A 17,918-nucleotide genomic window follows, 5' to 3' on the forward strand; every position below is an offset into this window, starting at 1 on the left:
AAAAATGGAAACCATAAAATCCCTAATGGAGCTCTTTCAGCATCAATTTGACACCAGGAAAACAGACCATTGTGAAATACATTTCTTCTCAAATATTTTTCCTTTCTTACTGCCATGACCCAACTCAGAAACCTTGATCTTTCACCCAGATCACTGTGACAGCCTTCCAGACTGGCTTCCACTTCCTAAGCCCTCTCTTCCAACAGACCCTGCACACTGGCACCACAAAAATAATCCTCCAGTCATCACAACCCTGCTCAAGACCCTGGAAGCAAGTAGCTTCCTAGAGTCCTTCGATGAGCTCCCACTTTATTTTTTCACCCTGCTCTTCCCTGTACCTTCCACATACTATGCTTCAGTCACACCAGAACACTGCAACCTTCAGAACTCACTTTGCACTGACACCTCTTTGCTTCCACCTAAAAAGTATCTCTTCCAGAATATTAAACATCTCCCAATACACTTCTTCCAGAAGTTTTCCCCAACTTTCTCCATACTCTGAAATCTCCTTTTATATGCCTCTATCACCAGTCACACTGCGTTGTGATTTATATTTATGAACCTATCTCACCTCGCTTGGGACTGTCTTAGGCACATTCATATCCCCAGCATTAGGCATACAGTAAACACTGATTTGGATTCAACTTAATGTAAATTGAATTGTTCTAAGTGAACAATTTCATGGCTTTAAATGTGATCTCTATGCTAATGACACCCTGATTTACATCTCTAGCCACAAACCTTCCCTGAAAGTACAAACTAATAGCTAACAGCCAGTTCAGTATCTCTACTTGACACAAACCATATTCCAAACTCAACTCCTGGTCTCCTTTCCAAATCTACTCCCTCCACATCCTTCCACTTGCTTGGCAAAAAACTTTAAGTTATTCTCATCTCCTCTTTACATCCCATCCCACATCCAATTCCTCAACAAATCATGCTGACCCTACCCTACCTTCAAGATATATCTAGAATCCAACTACTTCTCATCACCTCCTGAGCTCCACCTTGGTCCAAGTCCCCAGTATCTCTCACCAGGTTAACTGCAGTACCTTCTTAACTCATCTCCCTTTCTGTCATTTCCAATTAGTAGCCATATTAACCCTTTGAAAACATAAATCAAAGCATGCCACTCCCCTGCACTAAACATATCATAACAGTAGAAGTCCCACGATCTACAAGGCCCTCTTCTTCTATCGCCTGCAACTCCACCCCAGGCTCAGTCCTTTCTTGCCTCACTGGGTTCCATTCTGATCTATAGCTTCTGCCTCCAGGCCTTTGCACTTGAAGGTCCCTCTGCCTGTATCGCTATCCCCCAGATACATGCACTGCTCTGATCCCTCACCTCCCTGAAGTCTTTGCTCCAATGTCACCTTACTTACGACTGACACTGACATTTAAAACTGCACTGCCTGTCTCTCTGCTCTCTCTCCATAGCACTCACTGCCTTCTAATACACACTGCTTTCTTTTGTTTATTGTCTGTCTTCCTACACCAGGATATTTAAGCTCAAAATAAGGATATTTGTATGTTTTGTTCACTGTTATAGCTCCCCTTCCTGGTTCATAGTTTGAATTCAATAAATAATTGTTAAACTGAATGAACAGGCAGGAAAAACATAACTGTGGAACGAACTGTGAGACATTAATGACCAGACTCCAAGAGTGCAAGGCAGTATCAGAAGGGGAGAGAGCAACAAGGGTGGAAAAGGAGAGGGAAGAAGGGAAAAGGAAAGGTAAGGGGTGGTACAGAGAGGAGTAACAACCTACCCGGAGTGTTGTGGGGCTGCCGATGCCAAGGAAAAACACCAGGAGACTGTGTCCAGTACCATGATGGTGAAGCCTGGAAATTCCAGGAAGACTGGCCATTGAGTTGACGCTGAGAATCAACGGGGGACTGGGCGTCGAAAGGGGGCTGTGCCCCGGGAAGAATCTGGGCGTCAAAGGGGGGAGGCGCCTCGGGGAGGCTCTGGGCCTCCGCGGCGGGCTGCGCCTCTGAGGAAGGTTCGGACCCTGCTGCGGGAAGCGACGAAGGCGGTGGTGGCGGCGCCGGCAGCATCGCCCAGAACATCCAGTTGTCCGGCAGCGAGGCACCGTCGCTCAGAGGCTCCAAAGTGGGGGTCACCTCGGGAGCTGAAAAACACCCCGTGCGAGTCAAGAAACCACTTGCCGGCTCACCCATGCCATCCGCCTAGTAGGGAAGGCAGCGTGCGAATGTGGAGCAAGCCTTAGACGTCACTTCCGTTATCGTTAATGACACAGGTCAGCGAATCACAGGCTGCTACGTCATTGGTCGGGGTCGGAAAAGCGTCCCTCATTTTCGGCGTATGGCGGGCTGTCTAGTGGGGAGGTTTGACTCGGTGTGGATACACTTGTGTGCGGGACCAGTGTCCGCCACCGCGTATGGCGAGGGATCTTATCGGGCCGGCACTGCCGCCCGGCTTCAAGGCCAGCGGGTCAGCGGAGGACGAGGAGCGGGACCCCAGCCCCGGTAAGCGGCGGCGTGTCCCCTGCCCGCCAGGCCCTCCCACCCCGTCTCTGGCCCGGCCCTGTTCTCGGAGTACTGGTCCCGAGGCCCGGGAGGGCGGAGGAGTGGCGAGTGGGCGCGGCCCCACCCGAGCTAACTTTCCTTCCCAAGCGTGGCCGTGGGGGCTGTAGAAACGAGCTTTGGCCTGGTAATCATTATCACCAAGAAGTATTCGCATTTAGTTCTCAATGGGCTGGACGCTGTGCTAAACGATCGATACACATTCAGTGATTTAATACTCCTGGCCACTGTATAAGGTAAAGATTATTATTTCGTGTTGCAAATGGGGACACTGAGGCCCAGGCTGTTGCGCATACCACACAGTTGGTTAAGTGGTGGAGCCCGACTTAGAGCGAAGCCCGTACTCCGAACCTCTGTGCCTTCTTGCCTTCTAACGTGCAATGAATGCCCTTGGCTCTTGCAGAAGATGCTCTGCGCCCTAGCCCCCGACCTGCCTTCCTAGCCTCTCGTCCTGTCCTGACACACACGGCTCAGAGCTCAAACCAATCCGAGTTTCTGCGCAATTCTTCAGTTCTCTAGGCTCCTTCGGCCCTCGCCCTGCTCTTTTTGACATACCTGACAAACTCCCACCTCATCCCTCAAGCCCTAACTTCAGTGTCACCTCAGTGAAGGCTTTCCAAACTCTCCCAAGCATTGTCACGCCCTCCTCTTTACCCACGGGTTTTTTGCCTACTTAATTACATCACATATTTAATACACTGTTTTCGAATAACTTGCTGACATATCTGTCTCCACCATTCCACTATAGTCTTCTAGCCTTAACACATAGCAGGCACCTCGTATTTGCCAAATAAATGCTTCTCAGACTCCTCCGTGATGAGTATCCATCTCCTTTCATGTTTGTACTAATTTGTAGCCTGGGACTGACTGAAGTTGGCAAAGAGCAAAGCTGGAAGAATAACTCTTCCATTTCTGAATCTAATTTGCATTCTTTGACTACGCAGAGGCCATGTTTCCACCTAGAGGTTTCTTTCCAGGTCTTGTTTCTGCTATAGCTGTTAAAAAGTTAGGCTTTTATTTTAGCAAGGAAGGTTCCATTCAACTAAGGTTGAAGAAAAGTGGGCTTAACCAAACTTTTTATTTAGCACACAGGTCTGAAATGGACCAATTTAATTTTATTTGAATACTCTGGAAAATTGAGTGCTAGGAAATGTCCCCTGAGATCATGTTAAAAACACGGGGGTGCAGATGTTTTCTCACGACCAGTCTGCATACTCCAGACACTGCTTTGTGTAAGCTGAGTGGAGCCTGGGCTCTTTTGACTCTGACTTTATTCTCCTCATCTGCGGCAACCTTCACGCCACTCATCCCAGCCACATTTGCAGTCACACACTGGATCCTATTCCACCTCTGAAAACTTTTTTTTTTTTTTTTGGCCGTACTGTGCAGCTTATAGGATCTTAGTCCCCTGACCAGGGATTGAACCCGGGCTCTTGGCAGTGAGATCATGGAGTCCTAACCACTGGACTGCCAGGGAATTCCCCCATCTCTGAAAATTTAAATTCAGATCTTATTATCAGCCAGAACCCCTTATTCATCCATCATTCTTACTCAGTTACTCTCATTACAATTTTTTTATTTTTTATTTTTGTTTTTAGTCTCATTGAGCCATGTGATCTCTGCCTCAGTCCATTTTGGCCTTAAATTTCCTTTAATTACTTCTGTCCCTGCTCAACTTAGCCTCCATGGTCCGTCCATTCGTGCCTTCTCTTGCCAGTGTTTTCAACTGCCTTATCCCATTCAGTATTCTGTTAAACCCATCTAGCAAAAATTCAGCCCTGGATCAATCCAGTCCTTCACCCCTGGTGAGCCCACACCCAGGCTTCCAAGTGCTGCTAGAAGAAACCTCACCCCTCCACAGGCTAATGCTGCTAAAAACTATAGTCTCCTCCCTGGCTGGGCCCGCAGTTCTGCCCAGCCATCCTCAGACGTTTCCCCATGCAGGTCTCCTCCCCCATGATCAACCATGGCTTTTTAAAACCTTCTCTTTCTTCTTTACACTCTCTCCATCTACTTCGCAGAAAAAGTAGATGCCATCTTAAGAGAACTTCCTCACTTTTCTGGCACAGTACCTAAAAACTTTCCCGAACCTCTGCCCAACTCTTTCATCTTCCCTTTGATTATAATGGAAGAGGGGAACTACCTCCTTCCAAGGCTAATCCTTCCCTTTTTACTCGGAACCCCTTCCCTCACTTGTCCTGGGGGCTCTTTGCCCTTAGCATTTAACCAGAACATTCAGATCGTTCCCATCTTCATGAAGACTACTCCACATCCCCCGGTAGCTACTCCTCTTTCTCTCTGACCAACTCTGGATCCTCTCCGTTTTCTCCTTAACCCACTGCATTCTGGCTTCTGTTCTTGCCAATCCACGGAGACCACTCTCACCAATTTCACTGTGGAAGTAAATGAAGACCACCCACCAATCGTCTCGGCACCTTTTTGCTAAATTCAAGGCACCCTTTTCAGTCCTGACCTTGTTTGACCTCACAGCCACGTTTCCCCCTGGTGATCCCTCCTCTCTTCTCTTGGTTCCAGCCACTCTTAACACATTTCTAGATGTGCCAGGCCCTTAGGCTTTCAGTTCTTTGCAGATGCTTTTCCCTCTGCCTGGACCACTCTTCCTCCAATCCACACTCCCTTTGCCCAGCTAACTCAATCTCATCTTTTAGCCTCAGCCCAACCATCACTTTTTTTTTTAAATTTATTTATTTATTTATTTTTGGCTGTGTTGGGTCCTCGTTGCTGAGCAGGGGGGCTACTCTTCATTGCGGTGCGCGGGCTTCTCATTGCAGTGGCTTCTCTTGTTGCGGAGCACGGGCTCTAGGCGCACGGGTTTCAGTAGTTGTGGCATGCGGGTTTAGTATTTGCGGCACACGGGCTCTAGAGCGCAGGCTCAGTAGTTGTGGCGCACGGGCTTAGTTGCTCCGCGGCATGTGGGATCTTCCCGGACCAGGGCTCGAACCCGTGTTCACTGCATTGGCAGGCAGATTCTTAACCACTGCGCCACTGACGTCACTACCTACTCCCATCAAAAGACAGTTGGATGCTCCTTATTGACATTTCCATGACAATCCTGTCACAGGATCAGCAGGCTTTTCCTGAACCAGATAGTAAATATTTTAGACTTTGCCAGTCAACAGGCAAAATCAAGATTATTATAAAAATATGTATATAACAAGAGAGAAAACAAATTTCCACAAATCTTTATTGTTGAAATTCAAAATATAATATAACAGTATAATTTTTTTGTAGTTTAAGTCTACTAATGAGAAGAATGGAATTGCTTTGGAGGGAATAATGTTTTGTTTAATTGGGGTTCAGAGTCAGTGTTTCCTATTATAATCGATTGCTGATCTATAATGAGATTGAATGTGCTTTATACTGAGTATTTCTTTTTGTATGCATAATTCTGTGTGATAGATATCACAAGAGAAACATAATGGAATATATGACATAATCTCTATTTTCATGGAAGTTGTAATCTACTTGTAAAATTACCGTTGCAGTAGAAGAGCTACCTTAATGACGCGCATCACTGATTTAGTAGGAAAGAGATGGAATAGTTCATTACAAATGCCTAGAACAATTTTTTGAGACATTTTATATAGTTCTGAAGAATGATACCTATAAAAAAAAGTGAAGCTAGGGGGCTTCCCTGGTGGTGCAGTGGTTGAGGGTCCGCCTGCCAATGCAGGGGACACGGGTTCAAGCCCTGGTCCGGGAAGATCCCACATGCCGCGGAGCAACTAAGCCCATGCGCCACAACTACCGAGCCTGTGCTCTAGAGCCTGTGAGCCACAACTACTGAGGCCACGTGCCACAACTACTTAAGCCCACACGCCTAGAGCCCGTGCTCTGCAACAAGAGAAGCCACCGCAACGAGGAGTAGCCCCCGCTCGCCACAACTAGAGAAAAGCCTGCATGCAGCAACAAAGACCCAATGCAGCAAAAAAAAGAAAAAAGAAAAGAAAGGAGCTAAAAAGGAAAAAAAACTTCTGTCTTTAATACTTAGGAGCAAGAGGAAGATGGAAAGAGCCAAGAGTGAAATGTAATCCCCTAGTCTCTTTCATGTTAAACAATAACCGCCTAGAATTTTGAAGAAAGGGATATTTATGGAAGGTTGTGTGCTCCCTTGCTATATTCTAAAAGGTGCTTTCTCTAGGAATTAGTAGTACATACAAAGATAAACCAGAAATCAGTAAAGGCATTATTCATTACGGTCAGAAGTCAGATATAATCGCCACTTATAGTTGGGGAACATTTACATACGAAGACATTAACTGTTCTTCAGTCTTAAACAGCAGTTGGAGATATGAATTTTATCTTTTAATTCTTATTGTTTTCCTCTTTTTGCTCATTGATTGTTCTCTTCTAGGCATGCCGTATTACCAGTTTAGCTTTTTTTTAAATATATAAATTTATTTATTTTTGTCTGCATTGGGTCTTCGTCGCTGGGCATGGGCTTTCTCTTGTGCGACGAGCGGGGGCTGCTCTTCATTGCGGTGCGCGGGCCTCTCATTGCTGTGGCCTCTCTTGTTGAGGAGCACGGGCTCTAGGCACGTGGGCTCCAGAGCACAGGCTCAGCAGTTGTGGCGCATGGGCTTAGTTGCTCCGCGGCATGTGGGATCTTCCCAGACCAGGGCTCGAACCTGTGTCCCCTGCATTGGCAGGCAGATTCTTAACCACTGCGCCACCAGGGAAGCCCCAGTTTAGCATTTATTTTCTATAATTCCTGCCTTTATTTAATGATACATGGGAGAATATAGAAAAAATGCATCCAATTTTTTAAGATAAAAGTTTGGATATTTTAATTCAATTTGTTGTGTATTGAGCACTTGTTCTATGGTAATACAACAAGGAGCAAATAGGAAAAAAATTTCAGAAATAGACCAGTGGTTCCAACACTGAGCCTGCCTTCTCCCCTGGGTTTTATATTAATATACCCAAGTACCACTGATCATACCACTGAAATTTCTAATGGGCATGTTAAACTGAAGATGTGAAAGCAAGCTCTTAGCTCTTCCCCCAAACATGCTTCCCTCCTAGTCTTCTCCGTATTAGAGAATAGCATTACCATCCTCCTGGCTAGCTAATCAGGCCAGAAACCTACGACATCCTCAGTTCCTTTTTGGCTCTCACTTCTCACATCCAAACCATTAGCAAATCCTGCTTCTTCAAAGCAGTTGCAAATCAAACCATTTCATATCAGCTTTCTAACTCATCTCCCCTGCTCCTGATTCCCTATTGTCCACAAGCTGAGTTTTTTGTTTTTGTTTTTGTTTTAATAAAAAAGCTAACTCAGATTATATCTCTCCAGACTTAAAACCTTGCAGTGACTGCCTGTTATAACTAAAATCCAAACTCAATTACCACAGCCTATGCTCACATTTATGGAGTGCCTACTGTATGCCAGATACAGTGTTATATGCTTTGCAGGTATAATATGTATTCTTCACAACAGCCCTATGAGATTGGAACTACTGTTAACCTCACTTTACAGATTAAGAGAGTAACACAGGAAGGTTAAATAATATCCAGATCACACAGCTAGGAAGTGGCTGAGCTGGAATTCACAGCTGGAGTCTGGGGCCGAAGCATATAGTGTGGCCCCTTTGTACCATCCAATTTTGTCTTGTCACTTTGCTTACTTTGCTCTAGCCACACAGGCCTTTTTGTCCCTCAAGCACATCAAGCTTGTTCTCTCCATAGGACTTTCGCACTAGTGATTCCTCCATCTAGAATGTTCTTCCCTCAGATTGTTGCATGACCACTGTCATCATTTAAGTCTCCCTACAAATGTCTTCTCAGGAGAACCTTCCCTGATCTCTGTCTTTAAAATTACCTTCCCACGTATTCACAGTCACCTTTTTTTATTTGTTTCTTTTTTAAGTTGTTTCTCCAGAAGTACTTACTCAATAAATATTTGTTGAATGGATGGATGTTGACTTTGTTGAATGTTGTTTAATATAGTGGTTAAGAGGTTCATATCCTAGCTCCACTATTTAGTTGTGTAAAATTGGGCAAGTTACTGTCTCTCTGCCTCAGTTTCCTCATCTGTAAGATAGAAGTAATACTGCTTTCCTAATAAGGTTGTTGTCAGAATTAAATAGGGAAATGCATGTAAATCTCTTTTAAGTTTTTGTTGTTATTAATACTGAAGGAATAGCATACCTGGGAAGCTCTTTGGAAAATCATATTTCCAGGCCCTACTCCAGGCCAACTAAGTCAGAATCTCTGGGGCAAGGGCCCAGGAATCTCTTTTTTAAAAATATTTTGGCAAGTCTGATAAACACCCAGGCTTGGGAACTATGTCAGTAGAGTTTTAGCATCACTGCTGAGGATCGACATAGACAGTTGTGTCTGTGTGACATCGTACAATGATATCATGCAATAATTTATAATTTTGCTAAGCCATGAAGTGAGAGCAATTCACTCTGGTGAGTGGGCACAGAACACCCTTACCTCTTCCTTGGCATCTGCATCCCAATGTGACCTCATTCTCTTCTCTGAATCTTTACTAGTAGGCAGGAGAATTTAGAGTGCCTCTACTTTTGTTTCTGCTTGGAAAATCATCTCGAACAGAAAGCTAACTGAGAAGTATGGTAATTAACCAATAAAGATATTTTTAAGTGGTGATTCTTAGTCAGAAACCAGAATGGATAATTTTGATTTTTACTATGTTAGACTGTGGAATGGCAAATTTGTTGTTTGGTTAGCTCCGTGATATAAATATTGTCTACCATATGCTGTCCGTAAGGAAAAAACAAAATCATGAAACCATTTTGGCAGTTGCACCAACCAAAATTGCAACCAATGCAAAAATTGCAAGATGTCAGGGAAATTATGTGCTATTGCTATAATTATAAGTTGGGTATTAAAGCTTTTGTGAATCTCATAGTTAACACTGTGTAAGATGATTTCTGCCTTCCTGGAGTTGGAAAGACAAACCCACTGTACACAACAGGAGCAAATGAGATTAAAATCCATAATAAATGATAGCCAGCCTGTGCTGAGAATTTCAGAAAAGAAAGTGTGAAATGTCAACTAGGGAGTTCATTGAAACAGTTGTGGCTACTTATGACATACACAAGACATCTTCTTTAGTTGCAGGACCAGCTCTGCCCCCTAATTACAAAAGCAGTAGTTCAAAGTCATCAGACAGCGACGAGGACAGTAGTTCTTTGTCTGAAGAAGGAAATCAAGAATCTGAAGAAGATGACACTGGTCCAACTGCAAGGTGAGTCACTTATTACATTAAATGGTAAACCAAGCTTCAAATCTGGTGTACGCTGGCTAGAACAGAGAGCTGGTAAGGGGATATCATAACCTGCATTTATACAGCACAGGAAGAAATTACTTCATATGGCATTTCCTCATGAACTATACCTTTCAGAAAGAAATTTATTTTAGTAGTATATAGCTCTGGAGATATCTAGAATTTCAATAAAAGTCTTATATAAAGGATTTTTCCTTAAGGTATTATTGAAGTGATTAAATATTCTAAATAGACCATATATCTTCTTTTTAAAATTATGCATGCAGGGAACTCCCTGGTCGTCCAGTGCTTAGGACTCCGTGCTTCCAATGCAGGGGGCACAGGTTTGATCCCTGGTTGGGCAACTAAGATCCCACAAGCCGCACAACCCAAAAAAAAGAATATGCTTTAAAAAAAAAAATTATGTATGCAGTATGTGCTTTTTGTTTAAGTAAATGAATGATTCCCTCTGACCTAGCCTTACTCACCACAGGTCGATGTAAATAAGAAGTCGAATCTTTGTTTATTATTGGATAGCAAGGTCTTTTTTAAAGCATTTTAATGAGTAAGAGACAGAAGTAGCAACTTAAAGCTATTACTTAAGTGAATTTAAAAACCAGTGCCATAAACTTTTTGCTCAAAAATATCTAGCAAGTAGAGTATTTGAAACTTCATTGAATGGACTCTTAAACAACACAGAAAATATAGAAAATTGATATATTACTGCTGTAAAGAAGTAACCAATCTCTATTTTTAGACCATAAATGAATTTCAAGAAAAGATTAGTATAAGATCTGTGGTAGATTTTTTTTTCTTATTTGGCAAGATTAATTTATTGTTTCAGTGTTTGTACAACTAGTTGAAGTTAATGTTCTTTTAAAAATGGAAATTTCTCTATGAAGAAAATTTTGACATACATGCATAAAATTACACTACCGTGTTTTCAGAAAACAGAGGAGAAATCAGGATGACGATGATGATGATGATGAAGGGTTTTTTGGACCAGCCCTTCCTCCTGGATTTAAAAAGCAGGATGATTCTCCTCCAAGGTGGTAATGTATACTACTTCCGGCCAGTCTTTTCTAGTGTCCGTTAATTCATTAAAGAGTTGTCTGAAATTGTTTTTTAACTTATGTGTTTATATAACATTTGAAATAAATTTGAAGTAAAAGTAACTGTAATTTTAAAATTCATATAAGGAAAATAATTATTTACACGTTTATGACACTTTTATAATTCATAAAAAACTTCCACATCTCTTATTTGATACTCACAAGAGTGTTCTGTGGCAGGCTGGGTGAAACACGACCCTTCTTCCCCATTTTTTTTTAAACAAGTAAGATTGCACACATAGTCAGTGGTACACCTGGGGCTGGAATCCCGGTATTTGACTTCTAATTCAGACGTCTTCTTAATTATTTATTGAAAGAATAGACAAATTCCTATGTGCCAAGTTACACAGTTAACTTCACCGAACCTCAGATTTGTCATCTGTGGAATAAGATAGCAACATGTACCTTACAGAATTGTCGTGGTGATTGAGATTTCATATTTATATGCATATATATACATGTGTGATTCTTATATAGTGCCTGGCACAGAATAAACATATAGTAAATACTGATTCCTGTCTTCTCGGAATTATAAAATATTTAACTGCTGAATATGAAATTGCACACCATATTGTTTATAATTCATAACACTGTATCCCAATATGCAAGAACAAGTAGAAAAGGCTGTTGTACATTTTATATTCAGAGGTTATAATCACACTTGTCAGCTTCTAATTTTCATGTAACTTTTGGGGAGTAACTGCCTCTGACTTCAACTCAAAAAACACTTTTTGTTGCGAATGTAGTCAGTTTCTGTAATGGCATCAGCAAGTAAAGGGATGCTTATTATTGAAAAAAAGAAAGAAGAAATAAGAGGAATAGGCAGTCCACTGCCTATTTTTGTATGGCCCTGAGCTAAGAATGATCTTTAGGGGGTCATTAAAATACAAAGACGAATATGCAACAAAGACCAAATGTGGCCCTCAGAGCCTAAAATTTCCTGTCTGGGTTTTTATGGGAAATTTGCTGACTGCTGGGATATAACATTCTGTTCAAGAAAATAGATTATTAGATACATAGCGATTTCTTTCTATTTTGACAATAGTAAAATAGATGTTTGAAATAAACAGGTGGAAGCATATATTGGAGGCAAAACCTCATACACGTCCACAGCATGTGTCGTGGTTATGTTACTTTACTATATTTTAAGATTTTATGTGTTAGTGGTTTTATCCTCACAAATTCCCTGAGGCCAGAGAATTGAGCTGTAATTGCATTTGTAGATCTGCTAAAAACTGTACTCAGAAAAAAACCCATACAGCACTTCCTTATACTTTATAAATGATAACTAATTTGATCTTTCTAACAATGCCACACTTCCGCATTTTTCATTTGCAAAATTGTTTTGGTTCATAGCAGTTTTATGAACCAAGACAAGAGGTAATTAAATGGCCAGGATCAGACCCTAGACCTTGTGACTCTAGTACTGTTTCTATCCTACCGGGAAACCTGTCTGTAAGACTCTAATTGAACATAGTGCAATCTGGAAAATTCAACTTAGGGCATCAGTGCCATCTTGGTTGGTAACACTTGCACAGGGACATCTCTGGAAAAAACCAAAGAATGGAGAAACTTAACAGTATGAAAGAGAGTAGAAAGTATCGTTCCTCTTTTGTTTTTTCCATACATAAAGTAGGACTTTTTCTTTTTAAGGCCCAGAATTTAGGCAGTTTTCTCTTTTGAACGGATGTCTGTTCCCTCAGAATGTGGCAGTAGGGCAGCTAGAAAGAAAATGAACTTTGGCATCAGATGGACCAGGGTTCAAACTCCAGCTCTGCCACCTACTGGTTCATGTTGTGCTTGGGTGTTATTTTGCACAGATAGAAAATGGAGTGACTTATACCAACCAGGGTTTTTTGAAGGAAACAGAAAAGTACACTGGTTGAAATGTAGTTAGCGTACTAACTTTTCTTTTCTATATAGGTCTTAAATGAACTATTTTCCTTCTTATATGCTTCCACATCATTATTGGATTGTTAGTTAGGATGGTGTTTAGGTTTTTATACTGCCTTGGCACACATAACCATAAATTACTAACATCTGTTGTATGCATTTGCTATATATGTCCTTAGAACTCAATTCATACTTAAGTAGTTCTGACTATAAATATAATGCCACTAAGGTATTTTTCAGTGGACGGTGAATATCAAAACTGAAAGCCAAGGCACAAAATAAAAAAGATCTTCACAGGCTTTAGTCCATAATAAGGACTTTTTTTTTTAAGTTATTATTTTTATTTAACATAGTTCTTTTAGGAAGTGGGTATACACCATTGCCACAAAGATTGAGGATTACTGGTTTAGCATCTAATCATTGACTAACAAATAGAAAGTTAAAATACAAAAAATTAGATTTTTATTTTTATGATACTCAGTGAAAAAATACTAGGTTATAGAGTAAAAATAATATGTTGAATAAGATTCTCATTTTCAACATTTGTTATTATCTGGCTTTTTATTATTTGTGTGAGCTTTTGTTCTGAAAGCTGACTTTTTAAAGTCAGGGAGAATGATAAAGGTACATTTTATTTTTCAGGCCTATAATAGGTCCTGCATTACCACCTGGTTTTCTTAAATCTGCACAGAAAAGTGACAAAGGCAGAGATGATCCAAGACAAGTATCATCGTATTTCAACTCTGAGGTTTGGAACTTTTTCTATTAAAGAATAAGATGTAAGAAACTCAAGACTTTACATAGGAATAACTACAATCATTTGACTCAATCATATTCAAACTAATTTAGGATTGTAGCTAGGTAGATGAAATCAAAAGCTGTCACAGACCTGAGATTCTGTTAGAAAAATAACAAGGCAAATTACATGTGACAGGGTGTTACCTATTCATGCTTCTCATCATTGAAGGGAAGCTTTAAAGTACTAGAAACTAGAACATGATGAAAAGTTTAAAGAATCACTGTGATCTGATCCAGAAGAGAACAAGCTAAGAAAATTTTTAATAGTGAAATAATTATTATAAAATATTGAAATTAACTTTCTCCTACCCAGCTCTCATACCATTGTATAACAAGGGCACTAGTGGATACATGATGTTTTGAAAAGAAAGAACAAGTAATTTTTTTTTTTTTTTTTTTTTTAAGTTATCACCGATTTCTTGCAGGAGTTCTTTTTTTTTTTTTTTTTTAATTAATTAATTTATTTATTTATTTTTGGCTGTGTTGGGTCTTCGTTTCTGTGCGAGGACTTTCTCTAGTTGAGGCAAGCGGGGGCCACTCTTCATCGCGGTGCGCGGTCCTCACACTATCGTGGCCTCTCTTGTTGCGGACCACAGGCTCCAGACGCGCAGGCTCAGCAGTTGTGGCTCACGGGCCTAGTTGCTCCGCGGCATGTGGGATCCTCCCAGGCCAGGGCTCAAACCTGTGTCCCCTGCATTAGCAGGCAGACTCTCAACCACTGCGCCACCAGGGAAGCCCGAAAGAACAAGTAATTTTGAAGTCAAGGAGGAAGCCTATATTCTTACAGAGGGCCAGTCCTTAACAATAGCTGAGATTTGGAAAATACTTTATAATTTGTAATGCATTTTCCCCATATATGCATTTTCATCTTCTCCAAAGCCTTATGAAATAATCATGATCTGTATCTTAGAGATGCTAAAAGCCAGAGAAATTGGGTAACTTAACTCCAAATCACACAATTTCTACTTATCAAAAGTCAGAGCTCAAACCCAGTTCTTAGGATTTTATATCACCTGTTCAGTCTGCTAATCTGCAGTGCCTTCCTGTGTATGAATTCATATACTCCTGTGCATCTCCACTGAGAATTCAGCAATTCCACTGAGGTTGTTACTAAAGGAAATACATAATGCATAATGCAGTGGTTAAGCTCATGAACTCCAGAGTCATTTACTCATTCTTTCAGCAGATGTTTATAAAACACCTACAGTGTGTCAGGCCCTTAGTCAGAGAAATCAGTCTGACAACAAATTCTGTTGTTCCCACCTTCAAAAACGTCCAGAATCCAGCCGCTTCTGCTACCCTGATCCCAGTCAACATCATATTTCACCTGCTTCATTGGTCTTCATGACTTAGCCTTTGTTCCTCCGCTACCTCTTCTCAACACAGCAGCTAGAGTGGCCCAGATAAAACAAAATCAGATCATGTCATTCACGCTCAAAACCATCAATTTGCTCCTCCTCTGTCTGCATAAAAGCCAAAGTCCTTACAGGGCCCTCTATAATCTGGCCTCCATTAGCTCCCTGATTTTCTCTCTAATTTTGATCTGACCACACTGAGCTCCTTGCTCCTTAAATATGCCAGACAGGCTCCTACTCCTGAGCCTTGATACTTGCTGTCCAAGTCTCTCCCAAATGGTTTCCCCTAGATACTTATGTTGGCTTGCTTACCACCAGCTAGAGTGCTTTTAGCTGCTAATAACAAAAAATCCAACTCACAATGAAATGTAGTCTTAACCTTGTTAGTTAACAAATTGGTTGTTTATATAATTTCCTGGATGGTCTGTAATCTGTATTCCCCAAATAAGAAAAATGTGTTTCATACCTAAGAAGAGGTCTAGAGGAAGGGTCATTCCAGGGTTGGTAAATTCAACAGACTAATGGATCATCCAGGGCCCAGTTTTTTATGTCTTCTCTATCATTTACAGTATGTTAATTCCTCTTAGGCTGACCAAGTGCTGAGATGAACATGCAGATGGCAGTGCCCAGACATAGGGTCCCTATCCTGTGCCCCCTTTTTAGAGAGAGGAAAACCTTTCCAGGTTTCCTGTAGACCTTTCCTCACATTTCTTTGGCCAAAATTGAATCATATGCCATGCTCAAGCCAATCAGTTGGCCAAGAGGAATGAAACCAAAGTGATTGGCTTAGAATTATCAGCATTTTTGCCCAGGAATTAGAGAAGGTCCCAGTTTCCTGAGAAGCACGTGGTTCCAAAGAAAATGAACAAAACACAGGGTTCTCTTAGCAATAGAGTAGTTATTGGTTGGAGCTGTTACAATCCCTATCTGAAAGACAAACCACGGCCTAGAAAGATTAAATAATATGCTTGACAATCTTGAGAAAGAAAAACGGAGCTGGAGGAATCAGGCTCCCAGACTTCAGACTATACTACAAAGCTACAGTAATCAAGACAGTATGGTACTGGCACAAAAACAGAACTATAGATGAATGGAACAGGAGAGAAAGCCCAGAGATAAACCCACGCACATATGGTCACCTTATTTCTGATAAAGGAGGCAAGGATATACAGTGGAGAAAAGACACCCTCTTCAGTAAGTGCTGTTGGGAAAACTGGACAGCTACATGTAAAAGAATGAAATTAGAACACTCCCTAACACCATACACAAAAATAAACTCAAAATGGGTTAAAGACCTAAATGTAAGGCCAGACAGTATAAAACTCTTAGAGGAAAACATAAGCAGAACACTCTATGATATAAATCACAGCAAGATCCTTTTTGACCCACCTCTTAGAGAAATGGAAATGAAGACAAAAATAAACAAATGGGACCTAATGAAACTTCAAAGCTTTTGCACAGCAAAGGAAACCATAAACAAGACAAAAAGACAACCCTCAGAATGGGAGAAAATATTTGCAAATGAAGCAACTGACAAAGGATTAATCTCCAAAATTTACAAGCAGCTCATGCAGCTCAGTATCAAAAAAACAAACAACCCAATCCAAAAATGGGCAGAAGACCTAAATAGACATTTCTCCAAAGAAGATATACAGATTGTGAACAACACATGAAAGAATGTTCAACATCACTAATCATTAGAGAAATGCAAATCAAAACTGCAATGAGGTATCACCTCACACCAGTCAGAATGGCCATCATCAAATAATCTACAAACAATAAATGCTGGAGAGGGTGTGGAGAAAAGGGAACCTTCTTGCACTGTTGGTGGGAATGTAAATTGATACAGCCACTATGGAGAACAGTATGGAGGTTCCTTAAAAAACTAAAAATAGAACTACCATACAACCCAGCAATCCCACTACTGGGCATATACCCTGAGAAAACCATAATCCAGAAAGAGTCGTGTACCACAATGTTCATTGCAGCTCTATTTACAATAGCCAGGACATGGAAGCAACCTAAGTGTCCATCCACAGATGAATGGATAAAGAAGATGTGGCACATATATACAATGGAATATTACTCAGCCATAAAAAGAAACAAAATTGAGTTATTTGTAGTGAGGTGGATGGACCTAGAGTCTGTCATACAGAGTGAAGTAAGTCAGAAAGAGAAAAACAGATACCGTATGCTAACACATATATATGGAATCTTAAAAAAAAAAAAAAAAAAGGTTCTGAAGAACCTAGGGGCAGGACAGGAATAAAGACACAGGCATAGAGAATGGACTTGAGGACACGGGGACGGGGAAGGGTAAGCTGGCACTAAGTGAGAGAGTGGCATGGACATATATACGCTACCAAATGTAAAACAGATGGTGGGAAGCAGCCGCATAGCACAGGGAGATCAGCTCGGTGCTTTGTGACCACCTAGAGGGGTGGGATAGGGAAGGTGGGAGGGAGGGAGATGCAAGAGGGAGGAGATATGGGGATATATGTATATGTATAGCTGATTCACTTTGTTATAAAGCAGAAACTAACACACCATTGTAAAGCAATTATACTCCAATAAAGATGTTAAAAAATAATGATAATATTACGCTTGAGGTCACAGGGCTGATACAGTGGCAAATTGAGGCCTTGAAACTAGGTCTAACTCTGCAGTCCTAACTATAAACCAGTAGGGTACGTAATTTCTATTATATCTCTGGATAAAATATTATAACTCGCCTTTTTAAAAAAATTTAAATAACTCATCCAGGACACCAAAATGATTTAATACCTAGATTGGATTTAGGTTTGTGATTCTGGGTTCTCTTTTTATTTTAGTGTATTGGGCCTGATTTTGTTTGTTCCTCCATCCACGCATTTAGTTTCTGTCTCCCAATATCCTAAGTGATTTTTATTTCTAAAAATTTCAGGCATCTACCTTTATAAAACCATCTCTTGTTGGATG

At 41.0% G+C, this 17,918-nt stretch overlaps 2 protein-coding genes across 6 annotated transcripts in view; one reads left to right on the top strand and one right to left on the bottom strand.

The window, feature by feature from the left end:
* Nucleotides 1-2,194, bottom strand: part of NUFIP1 (nuclear FMR1 interacting protein 1) — a 43,992-nt gene extending 41,798 nt beyond the window's left edge. The window contains exon 1 of the mRNA XM_061170966.1: nucleotides 1,770-2,194. Within this exon, the coding sequence (XP_061026949.1) occupies nucleotides 1,770-2,181 (412 nt within the window). The 5' untranslated portion in view covers nucleotides 2,182-2,194. The remainder of the gene's footprint in view (nucleotides 1-1,769) is intronic.
* Nucleotides 2,195-2,301: 107 nt separating this feature from the next.
* Nucleotides 2,302-17,918, top strand: part of GPALPP1 (GPALPP motifs containing 1) — a 29,873-nt gene continuing 14,256 nt past the window's right edge. For 2 of the 5 annotated variants that reach the window (XM_061170755.1, XM_061170757.1), the window contains exons 1-4: nucleotides 2,318-2,490; nucleotides 9,652-9,784; nucleotides 10,750-10,854; nucleotides 13,450-13,555. In XM_061170755.1, the coding sequence (XP_061026738.1) occupies nucleotides 2,403-2,490; nucleotides 9,652-9,784; nucleotides 10,750-10,854; nucleotides 13,450-13,555 (432 nt within the window). In that variant the 5' untranslated portion in view covers nucleotides 2,318-2,402. Of the gene's footprint in view, nucleotides 2,491-9,651; nucleotides 9,785-10,749; nucleotides 10,855-13,449; nucleotides 13,556-17,918 lie in introns of all 5 variants that reach the window. The other 3 variants (XM_061170756.1, XM_061170758.1, XM_061170759.1) reach the window with 2 other exon arrangements.

Source organism: Eubalaena glacialis, chromosome 16, assembly GCF_028564815.1.
Source record: "Eubalaena glacialis isolate mEubGla1 chromosome 16, mEubGla1.1.hap2.+ XY, whole genome shotgun sequence".
Classification (NCBI taxonomy): Eukaryota; Metazoa; Chordata; class Mammalia; order Artiodactyla; family Balaenidae; genus Eubalaena; species Eubalaena glacialis.